The 18,157-nt window shown below is 40.3% G+C and overlaps 1 protein-coding gene across 1 annotated transcript in view; it reads right to left on the bottom strand.

The window, feature by feature from the left end:
• The window catches only part of pip5k1bb (phosphatidylinositol-4-phosphate 5-kinase, type I, beta b), a 39,978-nt gene that overhangs the window by 17,127 nt on the left and 4,694 nt on the right, over positions 1-18,157 (bottom strand). Inside the window, exons 2-6 of the mRNA XM_044110882.1 lie at positions 9,526-9,611; positions 9,335-9,403; positions 7,997-8,127; positions 4,094-4,211; positions 711-863 (exon numbers count right to left, since the gene is read on the bottom strand). Coding sequence (XP_043966817.1) covers positions 711-863; positions 4,094-4,211; positions 7,997-8,127; positions 9,335-9,403 — 471 coding nt within the window. The 5' untranslated portion in view covers positions 9,526-9,611. The remainder of the gene's footprint in view (positions 1-710; positions 864-4,093; positions 4,212-7,996; positions 8,128-9,334; positions 9,404-9,525; positions 9,612-18,157) is intronic.

Raw genomic sequence — 18,157 nt, 5'->3', positions numbered from 1 at the left:
CATTTCAGACTTGACACACTTTCATTAACGCATATTCTATTTATTAGGACAAAAGGGAAGAATACCTGATCTGTGGAAGTTGCATTATAGTAGAAATCATTTCGGGGTTTTTTGCCCTGATAGCTTAAATAAATCTACTTAAGTTTAACAGAAAGAAACCATAGGAAGGGATTTTTCACCGTGCACCGTAACGCAATGATATATCCATTAGACACGTTACCAAGAAAAATTATTTCTGCATCCCAGATATAAAACTGCTGACTGATCATTTCCATCCATCCAGGCTTTAATCACGGTTCACCGGCTCACAGTGAAGTCTGCCACTAACAACTCCTCTCTCTTCTGCATTCAACTTGATTTTATTTTAGATATTTCACTGCAATCATCAATAAAAAAACAATATATATCATGACCCTTGGGAATTAAAATATTTTAATTAACTTCAGCTGATTCCAACACTCATGCTGGTGTTATTAGTTGTTTGTGTTCATTGTCATTTTCCTCCATGTTTTCAGTTAGAAGAATACTCATCATGTTGTTTTATTTCACCAAAAATAAAATGAAACCTTTACAACTCAACAGTCATTGTTGCTGTTTTTTGGGTTGTTTTTTTTTTGTTTTTGTTTTTTTTTGGTCGTATATTTTTAGGTTTTCGTAATTGGCCTCATAATCCGAGCGTAAGAGGGGGAAAAAAGAACTGTGCTCCTCACCATGTAGTATCCAGGTAGCAGCCTCTGCAGAAACTTGGCCTCTTTGTGCTGAACCGTCTTAATGATGAACTCATCATCGCTGGTCAGGTAGAAGAGCGAGCCGCTGGCGCCCGGGTTGGCCAGCTCAATCAAAGGCTCATTTACGAGTGAGTACTGAGGAAGGAAAATCATAACATCAATTTAGTGTTTCACACGTAGCAAGGATCAGGCTTTCGGGAGAGCGGCTTCATCCGCAGTGCAATCAAACCAGAGCAGCTCTAAACAAGAAGACTAAAAACATGGAAACTCTGTAAAAGTTTATATGGCAAAAGAAAAAAAGGCAAACATTTTTTTTTGTTTGTTTGAAACTACAAGAGATAAATGGCAATAAATCTCTTATGAAGCTTAGGACTTAGCGGAAATGAGGATCAGCTTAATTTCTGTAGGGGTTTTTTTTCCAGTCATTACATAAACACAAATGCTATGAATGCTTTTCAGACCTTCATTTTTTCCTCTCTCATAACAGCATGACTGAGATCCAACAATGATAACAGACAGTAAAGTCTGGCATTTGCTAAAAGTAACATATCTCCCATCTAAGATGAAGAGTCAATTGTCTTTTGTGCACATGCACAGCTCAGATTTGGCTGCTACACACCTATTGTCCAGGTCTATTCAAAATGTCCTTGTCGGAGCAAAGGTAGATCCAAGGTAACCTCTTACTCTACGCAGGAGGGGCCCAAGAATCTCCACATCTTGCCAAGTCGCTATAGTCAAAAAAACCTTTGTGTGAATGCATGCTTTAAAATAACCCAGGCAGTCTTTTAGTGCACATGGGAAAAGCCAGTGCGTCACCTTTTGCACATTTTACATTATATCATGATTACTAGCTGTTAATGATTTTAATTCCAATTCTTATTTTTGCAAAAGTGTTAATATTACAGTTAACTTTAAATTATAAATAAATTTTAAAATCTAAATAAATAAATACAGAAAGGTTCTTGATCCTCCTCAAAAAAAAATTCATCCTTCAGACTGACAGATCGTGGCTCTTATTAGTTTTTGAATATTATTATTTAAAGGAAGCAAGCATCACTTTGCCGAGACAGAACATTATCCTTTCAGCTCTGGGTTAATCAGACACTTTTTAACAGCAATAAGGAAAATCTTAACATAAATGGCAAACTATAATCCAGAAGTCGCATCGAAAGTGAGCAGCAGACTGTGGAGAAGTGCTAGATGTTAATCGGTGCGTTATGAGAGCAACATGTTCAGAGGAGATGAGAAACACTGCAGGCATCTGCTCCCTCTCCCTGGAGACAGCCGACCACCGTCTGCAGTCACATTGAATAACTGGCACAAACACATCTGAAGCTCATCGTTCTTTTACATGTGCTTTGATTCCTGGTTTTAATTAGCCTGGGCTGCGTGGCCTCTGCCTGACTGAATCCATCACCACCTGAAGCCACAACTAGCTGTAGCAAACGCTCTACTTTGTCGCGCCTAATGAAATCCTCGCTCTTCTGCCTTGAAGTTAATCTTTTTTCCTTTTGTTTTTTGTCTTTTGTCGCTGGTGCAGAAATAATGTCAGCGCTCAAAAACAAGAATACAGCTGGCTGGATTTATGAAAGGGCCTGGAGGCAGATGGGAAATAGGCAAACGGCGTCATAACAGGATAAAGTCATAACAGGATAAAGTCATAACATCACACAAAATCTAATTTGGTTCTGAGAACAAAGCATAAAGTGGAGCTCAAAAACAAGGAACTTCTGAAGATTCTTACTTGATTCCTGAACAAGTTTTGAAAGAAAATCCAACAGGATTAAACAAAAGAAAGAGGATGACGAAAACTTCTAAACTTTTACCTTTTAATCAGTTCTTGAACTAATCACCTCTGCTCATATCTTGTCAGAGTAAAATGTTCAATGGTTTGAATTAGCTTGTAGCATCTGGGCTTTACATTGAATCTGAAAGGACTCAGAATATTTTTTTAAAAAATATCAGAATCTGTGTCCTTGAAGTAAATGTTAGTAAAACTGTCTGAACAGAAACAGAAGTCTAGCTGCCTTATGGTCCACCATTCTGTGGATTACGACTCACAATAACAACCAAGGACAGTCGGACATTGAACTTGTTTGATTGTTTTTTTTCCCCCATAAAAGCATTTAAACAGGAAGAAAGTTTCTGCTTGGGAGCCACTAACATCCTAAGAGGAATGTCGTGGAAGTACTTAACATGAGGAGTTTTTGTGAGGAATGTTTAGATGTAACATCACTGAGGGGTGGGGTCAAGCGAACCAAATTACTTCAAAAAATGTGCAGCACTGATAGAAGGAACCATTTGTTAGTGGTCAGCACATGAACACGTTGTACACAAAATGAGACAAAATGTTTTTGTCTCATTTTTTAACAATAACTTCTATAAGCATCTCTGCCACTTTAAAAAAAAGAAAGAAGAAATTTAAAAGTATTCACATATTTTAATATCATAGCTTTTCAGTGAACCTTTTCCTCACATCAGCTGACCTCAGAAACCAAAGTCCAGATTTATGAAGCTCAACAATAAACATGTTTAATGGGTTTTTTTCCACAGGGGTTATACAGCGCATGGCAAACCTATTGCTACCCTTTAACCAACACAAAAATGAATGGTTAAAATTCGTAAATAATTGAGACCCCCTTTAAAACACTTCTCACTGCGTATTTTAATAGTTCGCACACCAAATATCACTGAACATGCATTGATATGCACAGTGGAAACCATAACTACGTTCTGTCCCCAGTCTTCTTCATTTCCTGCATTTTCATTAAAATATTTTAGATATATAATAAAATTATCTGTAATTACACTCCATTGAAAAATTCACAAATAGGCAAGTGGAGGTTTTTTGTTTTATAAATGTAATAATTGATGTGCATTTGTATTTGGCGTTGCTGTGAAACATGGTGGTGGCAGCATTATGTCGTGTAGATGCTTTCAGGAAGACGAACGGCGTTAAATGCAATCATGGAGGAAAACCGGTTGGAGGTTACAACAGCAGGAGAATGGGCCTTGATATGCAGCCTGGGCTCCTGTGGAATGGCTTGGTTCAAAGTGCATTTATGTGTTTCAATGGCCTCGTCAAAGTCCCGTCTATAATTAATTTCAGAATCTGTGACAAGACTTGGAAACTAATGTTCGCACACACACCATCTGATCTGAACGAGCTTGAGCTATTTTGGAAAGAGTAAATAAAACCTTTTGACTCTAAATCTGCAAAACTGGCAGAGAACTGCAGCTGTAAATGATGTGAAAAACTGTTCTTCAAGGTTTTGGCACTATGGCACGCTTTTCTGATTTGCCTCTGTAAAAAAATAAATAAATAAATCAGCTACTTGGAGTGTTGGAAAGATTTTAGGTCTTACCAGATAGTCGTCTGGTTTGATGCCAAACAGATCTCTGAAATAACGGAAAGCCAGCGGCGCGTACGTCTTGAAGCGGAAGTCTGGGTAGTGATGAGCAGGAGTCAAGTTACTTCCCTCACTGTAACATGATGAAGAAACCAAGGAATGAAAAATAATAATAGAAGATGCAGAAGACACATTATTCCTATAAAATCTCAATAAACAACAATCTTATCAGTCTAGTGGGTCATTGCATTTTTAGCCATTGATGGAGTGTTTCTCCGCTGTCATGGAGGAGGTAATGAAATAATTTTAACTAAGTGTTCTGGAGCAGAGATGCATCTAAAACCTGACGGTCAGTGGGCCCTGAGGACCAGCAGGTTGAGAAACGCGGCACTAATGCATGGACAGAGTTCAGTTCAGTCATCTGCAAGAACCTGGATCCATAACAACTGTCGTGACACGAAAAAAAGAAAGAAAAAGGCCGGTGTAGAGTAGTTCGCCTGGAGGCTGAAGGTGAGTCCGATTACTGGATCTGAACAATAATCAGCAGCACATGAGCCTTTCCTCAGAGGGAGAAAAAGGACCTGCAAAAAGCCCTAAAATAACACAATAGCCTTGGATTATTTATTTATTTTTTTCATCTTTGGCTGGAGTGCGGGACATTCTCAGACAGGCTTTGACAAAGGTTGGCCCCATTCGGTTCCCAAGCTAGCTTTCATTCCAGGGGAGAACCGCGACACATGAACTAGCGTGTCAATAATACGGTGGGAGTGAGCCGACGTAAGCTCACTGGAACTGCTTTTCGTGGATCCTAAATATGGAAGTAGGTTAATAAAGATTAAGTTTTCCAGGGCGACTCTAAATCAGGGTTCTTAAACAATGATCCGAGTAACCAGACTATTTTGTTGTTGTGTGCTGGGGCAACAGTCTGGGCTGTGCCCTGTAATATAACCCCACAAAGTAATTTGACTGCTTTGTTCAGCGCAGGATGGCAGCGGTGTTCACCTGTCACGGAAAGTTGTCGAGCGCAAACAGCACATGGAAATGTTTGATCCAATCTGATCAGGAAGACAGTCGTGTGCAGTTCCACTGAGAAGAAGTTAAAGTGAAACAAAAAAAAAGAGGAGAGCAAAGCTGGGGTGCGAGCGTGAAAACTAGACTGACAGCAGCCGATAAACCTCCAGAGGAAAACGGGAAGATAAAGACAAGAAGGAGCGTTGACAGACAAGAGAGGCAAATAAAAGCTTCAGAGCTCATCGCTTAACCTTCCTCTCAGTCTTTCAGAAAAGAAATACAAGTGTTTTACGTTTTCACCGAAGGGAAACTGCTTAGAGAAGGCAGAGAACAAAAAAGAAAAAAGAAAAAGAAACGATTATGTCAGGTATTAAATGTAGAATATTCCATTTCTCCTGACTTCTGTCTTGGGTAATTTTCTTCCTTCCTAGCTTTTATATTTCAAAGAAAAGCTGGACAGCTTGCAGCCTTTATTCAACCCAAACATGATGCCAGATGACACTGATGGTTTTAAACTCCCGCCTCTCAACCAGAAGCCGCAGCATCAACAAGAGTAATGTTTGGCCGTTGCTCATTAATAGGAGATGTGTGCGTGCCAGGAACAGGTTTGCATAGTGAGTTTGCATATCCGGGTGTCGCGTCTCAAAAGCCAAGACCACAAAGTACTTCCTTACAGGTCTCTCATTCTCTTCCTGAAACCCGAGGGTTAAACACAACCTTGTTTGACGAATGTGTGTGTCCACGCAAACAACTCTGAGTGACCCCCTTTTTAGGAGATTACAGCTATTTTTATCGTGGCTATTATAAACCTTAACAGGTTTCTCAACTACCACATTCTTGACTAAATAACTATAAGACTCCCTTGGGGTAATGATTTATCAGTCGGCTCTGACATTTCAAGAGTTTTAATCATAAATTAGCTTGAAGTCTTGAAATACAAAGTCCAGTTTGAATAAAAGAAAAAAATTAAACTACAAATCAGAAGTAAATGAGCTCTAACCAGATAGCTAAAAATGACATAAATAGGGCAGCGGAATATATTACAAGTACATCAACATTGCAATAATGATTTGAAAAATTTGTACTAAAATAAGCTGTTTGGAATAAGGAACAGTTCATTAAAGCAATATTTTCCCCCTAATAGATTTATTTGATTTGAACTTTTCTTGCCTCGCATAAATCTTTCAACTCGTATAACAAAGTTGAATTGGACAAAGATAGCCTCAGTAAGTACAACAGGACATTTTCTAATGATTACCGCCTGATCAGTACAAGCAGGTAATCACTTAAACAGAACCTGTGGGACAACGCTGAAGGAGAACGTCCTTCGACGTGAACCTGGGTTATGCAGCCGGATGATGACGTAAAGCAAAACCAGCAGTGCCACATCTGAGTGACTAGGGCTAATTCTGCCTGAGATCCAGAGGTGTGACCTTAAACTGGCTCTCCATCCCCAAAAGTTCTCCGATGTGGCTGAATTCAAACAGTCCTGCAAGGAAGAAGAGGCCAAAATCCCTCCACAGAGACTCACAGGTTCTGCAAACCCGTGATGGGTCTTAAATCATTCCTACAAAGATTGTAGGAAGGCATATAAAAGGAATCTGTATGTGATGCAACATGTTGACCTGAAGTTAATCCAGCCTTCGACAGAGTGAGAGAGCGATACTTCAATAGATAACAGGAAGGCTGAGCAAACAACAGCAAAATTGCTCTGAATTATTTTCAGGATTTTTTGTTTGCAGCCTTTTGAAAACCTCTGAGTTAAGAACTTAGATTTCCACACACAGAGACTGGTATTTCAGTAATGCTGCTAATCCCTAATCTAAAAGGCTGCTAGAGTTTTCCCAAAGCAACACTAGGCTCATTATGACTTGGTAATAAAATATTAGTGAACTCTTGTTTTACAGTAATGGCTCTTTCATAAGCATGGTGTGACATCTCTGCTTTCAATTTGAATAAATAATGGCTCCTCACAGGAGGAAGGAAAGAAAAAAAATATGTTTTAAATGCTGTTGTCTATCAGTCTAAAGAAAAATCTGAATTGGCTAAAACTGAAATCGGAAAGACAAAACTTTCAGAAAATTCAGAAACTGATCACAAAACTCTTATCAGTGTCTCATTATATAGCAAAACAACCGTTGCTGATCATCTGAAAGTCACGTGTGTCAGATGCCAAAGGTTAGAAATCCCTGCTCTCTGTATCCAGACAGCGACAGAGTTAGAACTCCAGCTGTGTGATGATGGATGAGAGGATCCCACTTTCGTGGTTGAGCTTCAGATCATATCAAATGATTCTCTAAGCTGATGATGCAATTGTGAAGACAGCCTGAGAAGACGGAGAGGACGCACGCCGACGTCTGCTGAGCGCCGCAGCGGCAGCCAGAGGCATGCAGTAAGCTGATTTCACAGCTCTTGGGAGGATAATCCGCAGGAATAGTAGCATCCCTGCATCATGACTCAGACGAGGAGAACTGACTGCTGAGAAATGATGATGGAGAGGCTCTGGCTGCAGTTTACCCACTGGGCAAGACTAGTTATTCATTGTTTGTAGAACAAACTCAGACAATATATATATATATATATATATATATATATATATATATATATATATATATATATATATATATATATATAATGGGCAAAAAAGCACAACAAATCTGCAGACATTAGTCAGCTGTTTCAGGCTGTTTCCACCTACATGTATGCTGCATTTTATGAAGTGGCTTTCTGATTCACGGCCCCCTGCCGTGAAATAACCTTGAGATTTGATGAAACTCATGCTGCTACTCTGCAATCACCCATTGTACAAATAACTAACATTTAGAGGCTTCTGCTGAGCTTTCTGCATTGCACTAAAAACGGAGCACGTCCACGTATGTGCACCGCTTAGCTCCGTGCACCACTAACCTGGGTAGGAAGACGCTCTCCACCACATAGAAGTCTTGCATAAGAACGTCTCTGTCCGGCTTTGAGGTGAGGTTGCCCACTGTGTAGCCGATGCCGAGCTGAATGGCTCCCTTCAAGGCCGATGACGTGGTCTTGACGGGAAAATAGAAAGAAAAACAGCAGGTTTATTTGGAACGCTAAAATAGCGAGGATTAAAACATCGCCCTGCTGGTGCAGACGCCCTGCAGACATTTGCAGCACTCTACGAATTTACTGCAACTTGATAAAGTTGTGTAAAAAGCCCTAAAATAAAGCATTGTTTTGGTAGTTGTGCTAAAATTTCATTTTAAAACAATTATTTCTTAAAATTTGATTTTCTTTCCTGATGAAGTAAATTGGTTAAAAAAAAACCCATTTAGGGTAAAGTTACGTTACCTGCAAAAGTATGAAAATATTTTTAGATACATTCATCACCGGTGGCCAATTACTTTGTCTGCATCTAATTATTATTGTTCAAATACATATTTATTGACGTTCTCATGGGACAAATAGTGGGGGGAAAAATTGGAAAAAAAATAAAATAAAATAAGTCCTTTTTGTAATTAACATCATTAATTGGAACTGAAATCAAAACAACAAGAATTATAAAACAACACAGACACATCTGAGATAATAGTCTTACAACATGACACCATTTTGCTGTGGGAATATTTCTGTGTTGTTGTTTTGCTTTAGTGTGTTTCAGACTAAAGACAACACCAAATTAAATAATCTCCAATGTGTTTTCTGTGTATGTCAACTGGACGCGTTTGTGTGTAAATTGCCGTTGGACACCACTTGCTTTGAACCGGAGGCGTATAAATAAACCAAGTTGAATAAAATTGTTTTGTAGTGCAACAAGAAAATGCAAATAAGTGTAAAAACCACCAAGCCCAACTAGAAATATTTATAAAATATGTAAATCTCCTATAAGCTGAGAAACAAATATTTCTGTTAGGTGGGTGGTCAAAATGACTAGATATATTCAGACCAAACTAAGACAAAGATAGCTGCTGTGCTTCTGGAAACGTTATGGTTTCATCTTTAGAAATGCTGCCACTCTCAGTGACGTCTACAGGGAGAAAAAAAAAAAAGCAAAGAAAACAAGTGGGACCAGCACTGGTCTCTGGCAAGCAGCCCTAACAGGGGTCAGGACATTATGTGCTGCAGCACAAGGACATTTTAACCCACTCAAGGTACTCAGAAGTAAAGCTGCTTTGGACTCACTGGCTCTAAAACTGAAGCGTTTACCAGAATCAGGTTTATTGCGTCAGAATAAGAAAAGAAACCGCAACACAGCAAAGCTCTGGTTGGCTTCACCTTCTTGTAGGTTTTCTCTTGGCTCCTAGTGCGAGGCCCTTCCATCCTGTTTTCAGAGGCGGTCGACATCTAAAGGAAAAGGGGGATCCAAATCAAAAAACCGCTACGTTGCTAACAGAGGACTGGTGCTTATTACATAACCTCAAGTTAATAAGAAATAACCTTTCTGTAAGGTCAAAAGTGTAACTTACCTTGCTTACAGATAAGCAGTGCTGGACCAACAGCAATCAGGACAACACCTCTTTATTATTAGGTTGAGCAATCATCAGGAGAGTCTCTATAAGAGAGCATGAACAGACAGAGCATTATCCAACAAAACCGGAGGCAAAACATCAGCCATAAACTCAGCATTACAGTACGGAAAGCAATGATATAAGTTTAGGACAGAGCTAGTTAGGCTGATGCTTTACATAACTTTCTAACGTGAGAAATAACTCCTCCTGTCTGTCGACTGTGGTTTGTTTGTGTGTTGTGACTCTATTAGATTCTTGTTTTGAAGCAACAAAACAATCCTGCTTGGCAGCTTAACTAGGTTTGTACTGTATCTCATTGAAGTGCAGAGCTGCGGTTAATGAGTCAGAGCTCAGGGGCGAAAGTTTTTACTATGCTGACAGCACAAGCAACTTCTTCCTGAGCTGCAACACTCCCATCAGTCTGCTGCTCCCCCCCCCATCGCTGCCACCGCCTCCCACACCCACACCCAACCCACTCTGCCTGTTTTACTCTTTGACTTTCCAAGGAAAAAAAAAAAAACGGCAGAGTGACATGACTGAACAAAATCCCACCTCGGTGTCTGTGTTACAGGCAAATCGGTCTGCAAGCTGGAAAAGCTCAACAGAAATCTTGGTTGAGCCAGGACGTTCCGTGACAAAGCTGTGGCGTATCTGCACTCGCCACATCACCTGCATTTAAATGCGCCTGCAGGACCTGAACACCTTGAATGACTTTCTGCTTCATCAGCGTTTGACAGCACGTCCTCCGGCCAACCGTTCTGTGACCGGCGGTCACATCACCTTCAGAGCCGCTGCACATCTGAATGAAAGCCTTTTCAGAGCTCTAGAGTCCAAAATAATCTTTAGGGATATTATACTGCGACATGGGCCAGTTGCCGGCTCCGAGGTTTTTAAAAAGTGGGAATTTTCACATTTCATTTCAAATCCTGTTATATAGACGCCAGAGAAAAAGCCAGAGTTTTCTGCAACAGCGTGAACGATAGAGTACCATCGTGCCCCTCCCTCACCTGTTGCTATAAAAAAAGGCTCCTACACTTATAAAATAGACAAATTTTAACTGTCATTTTGAAAAGCCCAGTCACAGAGTCAAAATAGGTGCTAAAGATGGCATTGTTATTTTTGCAGCAGTAGGAATAAATGTTGCATTGTGTGCTGTAAATAAAAGTAATTAGTTCATTTTATATGCTTTTGTTTAGGCTTTTTGAAAAAAAAACAAAAAAACAGTGCGACTGTGATAACAGATGTCAGCTGGAGATCCGATTACAGCAGAATTCAGCTTGATCAGACTAACCAGTCGGAAACTAAAAAGTTTATCTTTTTCTGATGACTAAGTTCTTAAAATAATAATAAACAAATATGGTAACACTCTTCAGTGTAAAAGTTTGACTGAGGTTAGCTATTTTCTTCACGACAGTGATATATCCAGCAGATAACAGGAAGGCTGAATAAGTAAAGCAAAAATGCTCTGTAGTGTCCTGTTGAGGGTTTCCCTCTCTCGGTCTTTGAAGACGCTGGATCTTCCTTCCTTGCCTTATTTGCTGTATTTTTAATCCTCCCAAAAATTTCTGTGTTGCAGTTTGTTTGTCCGTGCTTAACTTTAAAAAAAAAAAAAAAAAAAAAGAGAAAAACTGAATGATAATTGTACTAAAGTAATAACACTGCAAAAAACAAAAAACAAAGTCTTACCATGTGATTTTGGTATAGATTTCTTGGAACACTCGAAAAGTGTTCCAAGAGATCTATACCTGGTTTTTTAAGGTTTAAAAAAACCAGGTTTAAAAAACCAGTTTAAGGTTTTTAAGATTTAAAAACCTTAAACTGCAGCTAGCTATGCTAATTGTGCTAAATGTTTATTTAAGGTGCTAAAGATTGATGAAAATATCACCTCCATAATTTTAAAACATTAGTAAAATCTTGTTTTACAGCGACTGCTCTCTGTGACGCATGGATAATAATCCTTTATGCTGTAATGGGGGAATAAAAATCTTTGGAATTCTTCTTACATTAAACTTCTTAAAAAAAAAATCTGATCTTCTGAAGAAAATATGGGAAAAAAAACCCTAAAAGAAAATAATCAACCACCAAATTTTGACGGGTCCGCCTCTCGTAATGAAATCCTAAATGTGCTTCCTTCTTGGTGAAAACGTGTTTTAAAATAGAGCCAATGCATCCTTCTGGATGAATGCAGGCTCACGTGCACTGATAAAGAAGATAAAAAAAAAATAAAGAATGCAGCCGACACCATGAGTGCTCATCTCCAGATAAATTCTTATCTATGGACCAGCTCCTCCGTTGCTATAAACACAACAAAATATACTTTGGCCAGAGGCGCAGACTAATCCATCTCTGTTTGGAAACTTGCATCATTTATATCTTTTCTTTCTCCCTTAAAAAAAAAAAAAAAAAACAAGACTCCATCAATTATAAGGCAAGAGGCTGATGCAACATTTGCCTGAAGCCGGAGAAGCCATAATGAGATCCTGTTATCAATCATGAGCTGCGTCAATAGAGGTAAATCTGGATAATGATGTGTTGATCCACCTGAGCCATTATTCGCTGCAACTGGCCTGGCGCTCTCCGAAGCTGAGGAATGTTAATGAGTCCGGCTCTCAGAGCTGCCCTGACCTGAGCACCATTTTGTGCGCATCCCCCTCCTGCTGCCCTCACCTGACCCCACACAGCCCAGCTGGACGCTCCAGTACCCTGTTTCCAGAACGATCCATGAGAGGCCGGCAGCCGCAGTGAACAAACAGCAGGTCTCCTGTTCACTTCATAACAAATGGCAGGCGGACGTATGAACACGCTGACGCGAAACGAGTGGACGGATGATCTTAACCAGCCGTGACTTACTCCTGCCATCCACACCATTAGCAAACAATGCAGGCACATTGGAAAATGACAAGGAAAAACAGAAACAAAGTGAAACAAGACCTTTCGGTCCCAGCTCTGTCGCATCATTGTCTTTGACAGGTTATATTGTGGAGGAGATGTTAGTGGTATGGATGAGAACCAAGGGTAGAAACAGATCCAAATGATTGATACAAAGGAGTATCTGTTTATGAATGTCTAAAAATTAAAAATACATTAGCATGCAGTAGCTTGCAAAAGTATCCACTCGCTTTGAACTTTTCCACATCCAGTCACGTTACAAACAAAAACCTAAAAGTATTTTACACAATAGGCCAAATAGCAAGAGGCCAACTGTGAAGTGGAAGAGAAATAATACATGGTTTTCTGCATTTATTAGGAATAATTTGAAAAGTGTGCTGTGCTTTATATTCAGACCACTTGGATCGATTCTTTGCTGAAGTCCTGCTGCAGCTGCAAGTCTTTTGGGCCACCTGTCTCCCAGATGTAAACATCTACAGACTGAAATATTTACTGCTTCTTTGAAAATTGCTGAAGTGCAATTTTCAAAGAAGGATGGGATTGAGAGCATGTATTCACCTCTATCTTTGTTCACACTCCAACCAGTTTCCCTGTCCCTGCTAAAGTAAGGCATTCCTACAGCCTGATGCTAAAGCGTGAAATAGTTCACTGAGGCATGAGGTTTTTCAGGGTGATGGCCAATGTTAGTCTCTCCAGGTGCAGTCAGAAAAAAAATAAGTAAAATTTTAGTCTCATCTGACCAGTGAACCTTCTGCAACCAGAATTTCCAACAGCTTTCCTTCAACAGTGGTGATTCGCTCATATGCAGGCCAGAGTTATGGAGTGCATAACTCAACAGGTTCTCCCACCTGAGCCGTGGATTTCCCAGGGTCACTATGGTCCTCTTGGCGACTCCTCTGATGAATGTGCTTCTTGCCTGTCAGTTCAGGTGGATGGCCATATCTGGGTATGTTCGCAGCTGTGCCGTACTCTTTTCATTTTCAGAAGACGAGTTGGACAGTGCACTTTGTGATGTTTAAAGCTTGGCATATCTATGTTTTATAATCTAATCCTGCTTATTTTACAGTTTATTCACTAATGGTCTCTTTTGCGCTGCTATGATAGCCAGGTGAAGTGTTTGTTTCCTCCACTGCAGTCAAAAGAAGAATCCTTCACAATGCAGGTCAGGAGCAGAAACACGGAGGAAAACAATGTTCCAACGGCAAGTTGGAACCAACGAACTCTGCTTGGACGAAGCAGAATTTCTCCAATTGTACAAGGAGGAAATTGTTTGTGGAAACACAATTTACCTTCATGAGTCCATGTTTTAACAACCGGGTCTATGTGCTCTTGACATTTGACTCACTTTTCTTTTGCACTTTTAAATTATTTTGCGTGCGCTTTCTTCTAATCAGGTCCCATGAGAACCGACAGGCTCATTCCACACAGTGGACGACTCTGCTCATAAACAGCTCCACTATAACTTGTCCCACGCCCTTGTCCAAAATTCTTTCCCCCTGCAAACAGGCCCACTTGAGCACAGATCAAACACTCGTTCTCATGCCATATCTCCTCCATGGTTTCAAGGGTACTGCCAAGGATGCCGGTCGGCCCCAGTGGAAGTCAAACAGCAGCGCCGTAGCCAGGCAGTCTGGGAGACAAAGATCTGATGCGGAGAGGAGACAAGAGCTGTCTGCCAAGGATGCAAAGCAAATAAAGTCCAATTATTATTAAATTAATCATCTCTGATAGCGACATTTGAGCCGAGACATATTCAATCACAGAGGTTCCTGTAGTCACCAGGATACAAACAAACACAAAGGCTTTTTTTTCCCCCTTCTGCTTCGTTTCACTCCCTAGAAACACTAATATCGGCTTATTCAAGCAGACTGTAAACAAAATGATGAATCAATATTGAGACAGCAAGGCAGAGCACTAAGGATCAGGCCGCCTGGCTGCCGTGACCCCCACAATCTCTTACCATAACGTTAGACGAGCAAAGAGAAAAGGATTTCAGTGGAGAAAAACCAAGAAGGCGCATGCTGTCATCTTAGCTCACCCTGAGGGGAAGTGGGTTGGTCAACTTCCTGTCTGAAATACCAGACAGAGAAATACCAACATTAACTCCTGATTTAATTCATTTCTTTGTTGCTTTAAATATACGAACAAGAATAGTCTCTTCAGATTATGAGCAATACAATTATATATGAAGATGAACTGATCAAACCTGTATCTGCAATTTACATTTTCTGATTTTCAGTCTGATATTTTCCTGTCAAACTTCCTGTCTTTCAAAACCACAAAAAACAGAATATACATATTTAGAGGTAAGAGTTTTTATATACATATTGTAAAAGCTGGGAACATTTTGGTGATCCAATATATCTGGGTTTTCACCATTAATCTTTATACAAATCACCATTACAATGAAATTGACTGTGAAAGAAAGACTGTGTTGGCTGCTGCAGCATTGGTAAATGCTAGAAATCTGATGGATTGGATTTGTATCATGGCAAAACAAAAAAATTATTTAGACAGAAATCATTTCGTGTGGTAAAGTGGCATACTTGGAGTGTGCGTTTGGTCACACACTTTGATTAATCAGGCCAAGAATGTGAAGTATTTGCCGCTATTGTGATATCTTGATGGATTTTGAATGTGGGGAGTTAACTTCTTCCAGCAACCACAAAAACTTTCTTATAGGAGGCAGATTCTGATTTATGTTCTAAAGACTGACAGAGTCGTTCAGTTAGGACTAATCCGAGATAAGAAGCAAAAGAATAACAACCCCATACAGAGTTTGCAAACCATGAATGTGTGTTTTCTGTTTCAATAGAAAACTATCAAATCCACTCAACACTCGCCTCCTCCCTTCCTCCTTCAGCATATGAAACTGATCTGTTTCGTGTTTTACTACATTAGGAGGATCGTTTGTTTTCATCCCCTTTCTGACGGACAGGCTGTGACGCAGCTTCAGGGTACAGTCTGCCCACTAACAGCAGGCACTACGCAGCACTGCAGATCTTGGAACGAAGTCTGTGTGTGAATGTGATTAAGAGTCTGAGGCAGCACCAACAGAGGCTGAGGATACCTTATCAGACAGAGTTGCAAACAGAACTGAAGTTAAGTGGCAGAGCTCGTCAATTTAGCCAATTTTAAAAAAAAAAAAAGCCTGGGGTATTACCTCATTGTAGAGTGAGGAAAATACAGAAAAATCTCTTGGGTAATCAACGCTGTCAGCTTGCTGCTGGAGGAGTTGCCTGAATGGATCCCTGAGGTTTATGCTTCTTTAGGATCTCTTGCTAAACTAAAGAACGGAACCAAGAAATTCATGAAGTGGCTAGAAAACCAGTGTGGATGTAGTTTATGTAATCCTGTATGATTAATATTTAGATTTTTGTCTCCGCCTTCATGTGCATATGACCTGGAGTGCCATCCCATTCTTAATCCATAGGGGTTTAATATAATGTTAGCCCAACCTTTGAAGCTATTAGCAGCTTTACATCCTCTAAGAAAATTTTGCACAAGGTCAGACACTGATGTTGGACAAGGAGATCTGCCCACACTCAGAATACTCTGTGCAGGTGAGGCTAGTTTTTCCAACAACAAACTCTCTCATCCATATTGCTAAACACAAAACAGCAACCCTTAATCCCATCAGCACCAAACTTTGCACTTATGTTTTAGGCTCTTGTGGCAATGACCAGTCTAACTGAAGGTACTCAAACTGTGAGAGTGTGTGCGTGTGTGTGTGTTATGGAGGGGAGAAGGATTTGACCTTTGAAATATGACAAGAGCACACAAAAAAGGGCTCTAACAAGAGGGTGGGAGTGGTAAACATAAAGGAGGAAGATGATGGCAATGAGAAAATGCGACACGAAAGTTGTGTAGATATTCAGAGTCATTCCTTTTCTTATGGTTAATGCAACACTCACTAAACCGGGTAACTTATTGACAATTTCATCCTTACAGAAGAGAAAGGAAGAACTGTGGTTATTACACAATTAAACAACTAAAGAAGTATTGTGTTCATTTTATTTTGCATGCCCAGCGACTTCAGCTTGTGTTTTTGGAAATCAGATCATCATTCATCACTTTCACTCGAGTCCCTCTTTGCATGGGAAGCAGCAAGGAGGAGGTCACCCTCCGTGTCCGGAGAGAGTCACATGATTCATTCGAGGGAACAGAGTGGGAGGGAGCGTTGAGTGAAACACAGGGACAGGAATATGTAGAGAAAAAAAGTAAGACAATGTTCCCTAAAGATACAGAAGCAAACAAAAGGAGCTCCAATGAGCGTGATAGAGAACAACACTCCACTCTCTGAGATGATGACCTATTAAAGCAGGCTTTTCTTTCCCCTCAGACAGCAGATATATCCATCACCAGGCATCCAGCAGAGCCCCGTGTCCTAACGTCATCGTCCAGGGAAAACAAACGGCACAAATACAATAAGAGACAGGGTTTCCCAGCTCAGCCAGGCCCTTCTAGGGTCCAAAGGTCCACTCTCCCTCAGTAAATCCTCGAGGGAGATAGAAAGTTTTATTATGTAGAAGTATTACAGTAAACAGAAATGGCCCAATGATTCTAAGAGAAGGTTAATCATTTCATCGAGAAAGGAGACGCAAGCTGCAATAGATAAAGACGAGAACTCTTCCTCTTGTCTCGCTCGTTTCTTCCCCCCCAGTTGTCTTCACTCAGCTCTCCCTTTCATCTTGTGATCTTTCCTTCCCACTTTCTCACTCCGACTCCCTGAGCGGGCCTCTGCAGACCTCGTCATTATAAGGGAAGAGGGAGGGATGAAGGCCGAGAAAGGGTGCGACGGAGGACTAAAACAACAACAACAACAACAAATATCTGAATGATATACATTCCTGTGAGGAATCTTTTAGCTTAATGCTCAGCTAGCAGCCTTCAACCAACCGACCGGGATTCAGCACAGGACAATTACTAGTTAAACGTCCCTGCAGGCCCCCTCCGACAATGTTCCCTCGCCCTTTCAAAGCTGGTGCCCATGAGTCGATTGGCCAGACCAGGCAAGCAGAGGTCATTAAGATCGAACGGATAGCTTTGAAGTAAATAATGAGGATTTTAAACAGATCCCGGACTGCACACGGACGTTTGTGGATGGTCTTCAAAAGATTCAACTTTCTGTTTGCATGCATGTGAGAAATTTGGAGCAGTTCTGATCTTTTCGGCCCGGCGCCATTTCACACCTTTGAAGTTCTGGTCGTTTTGTACCCAACTTGTTTGACGTTATAAAAGAGCTGTCTGCCAGTTTCAGCGTTTCTGGCTCGCTGGGTATCAATTCAGAGCCGCCAGTGGTGTGTTTCACACCCTTCTGACACCAGACCATTAAAATCTTTATATTCTGCTCATAGACTAATGTAACGTGTTTAAGTGACTGGAATAAATAATATCTATCAGCAGGGACTCACGCTGAAATTAAATCATAATCTAATAAAAGAGGATGAATTGGCTTAAACAGGAATCCAAACCAAGTATGTGGAGATATGGTGTATTACAAAGAGCTTTTAAAAATTATTATCCTTATAAGTCATAAAAACTAAAATTATTCATAAAAATACAACAAATTACCTGATCCACAACAGTTTAAACATATGGCTATGAGATACTTTGCTTGTGGCTAAGAAATGGTGATGAGTCCGTGAAATGGAGGTACAAATAGGTAACTATGACAAAACAAAAAGGTTAGACCATTTAT

This window comes from Gambusia affinis, linkage group LG03 (assembly GCF_019740435.1).
Source record: "Gambusia affinis linkage group LG03, SWU_Gaff_1.0, whole genome shotgun sequence".
NCBI classification, from domain to species: domain Eukaryota; kingdom Metazoa; phylum Chordata; class Actinopteri; order Cyprinodontiformes; family Poeciliidae; genus Gambusia; species Gambusia affinis.
Note: the sequence above shows the minus strand (reverse complement) of the source record. Positions and strands in the feature narration are given on the sequence as shown.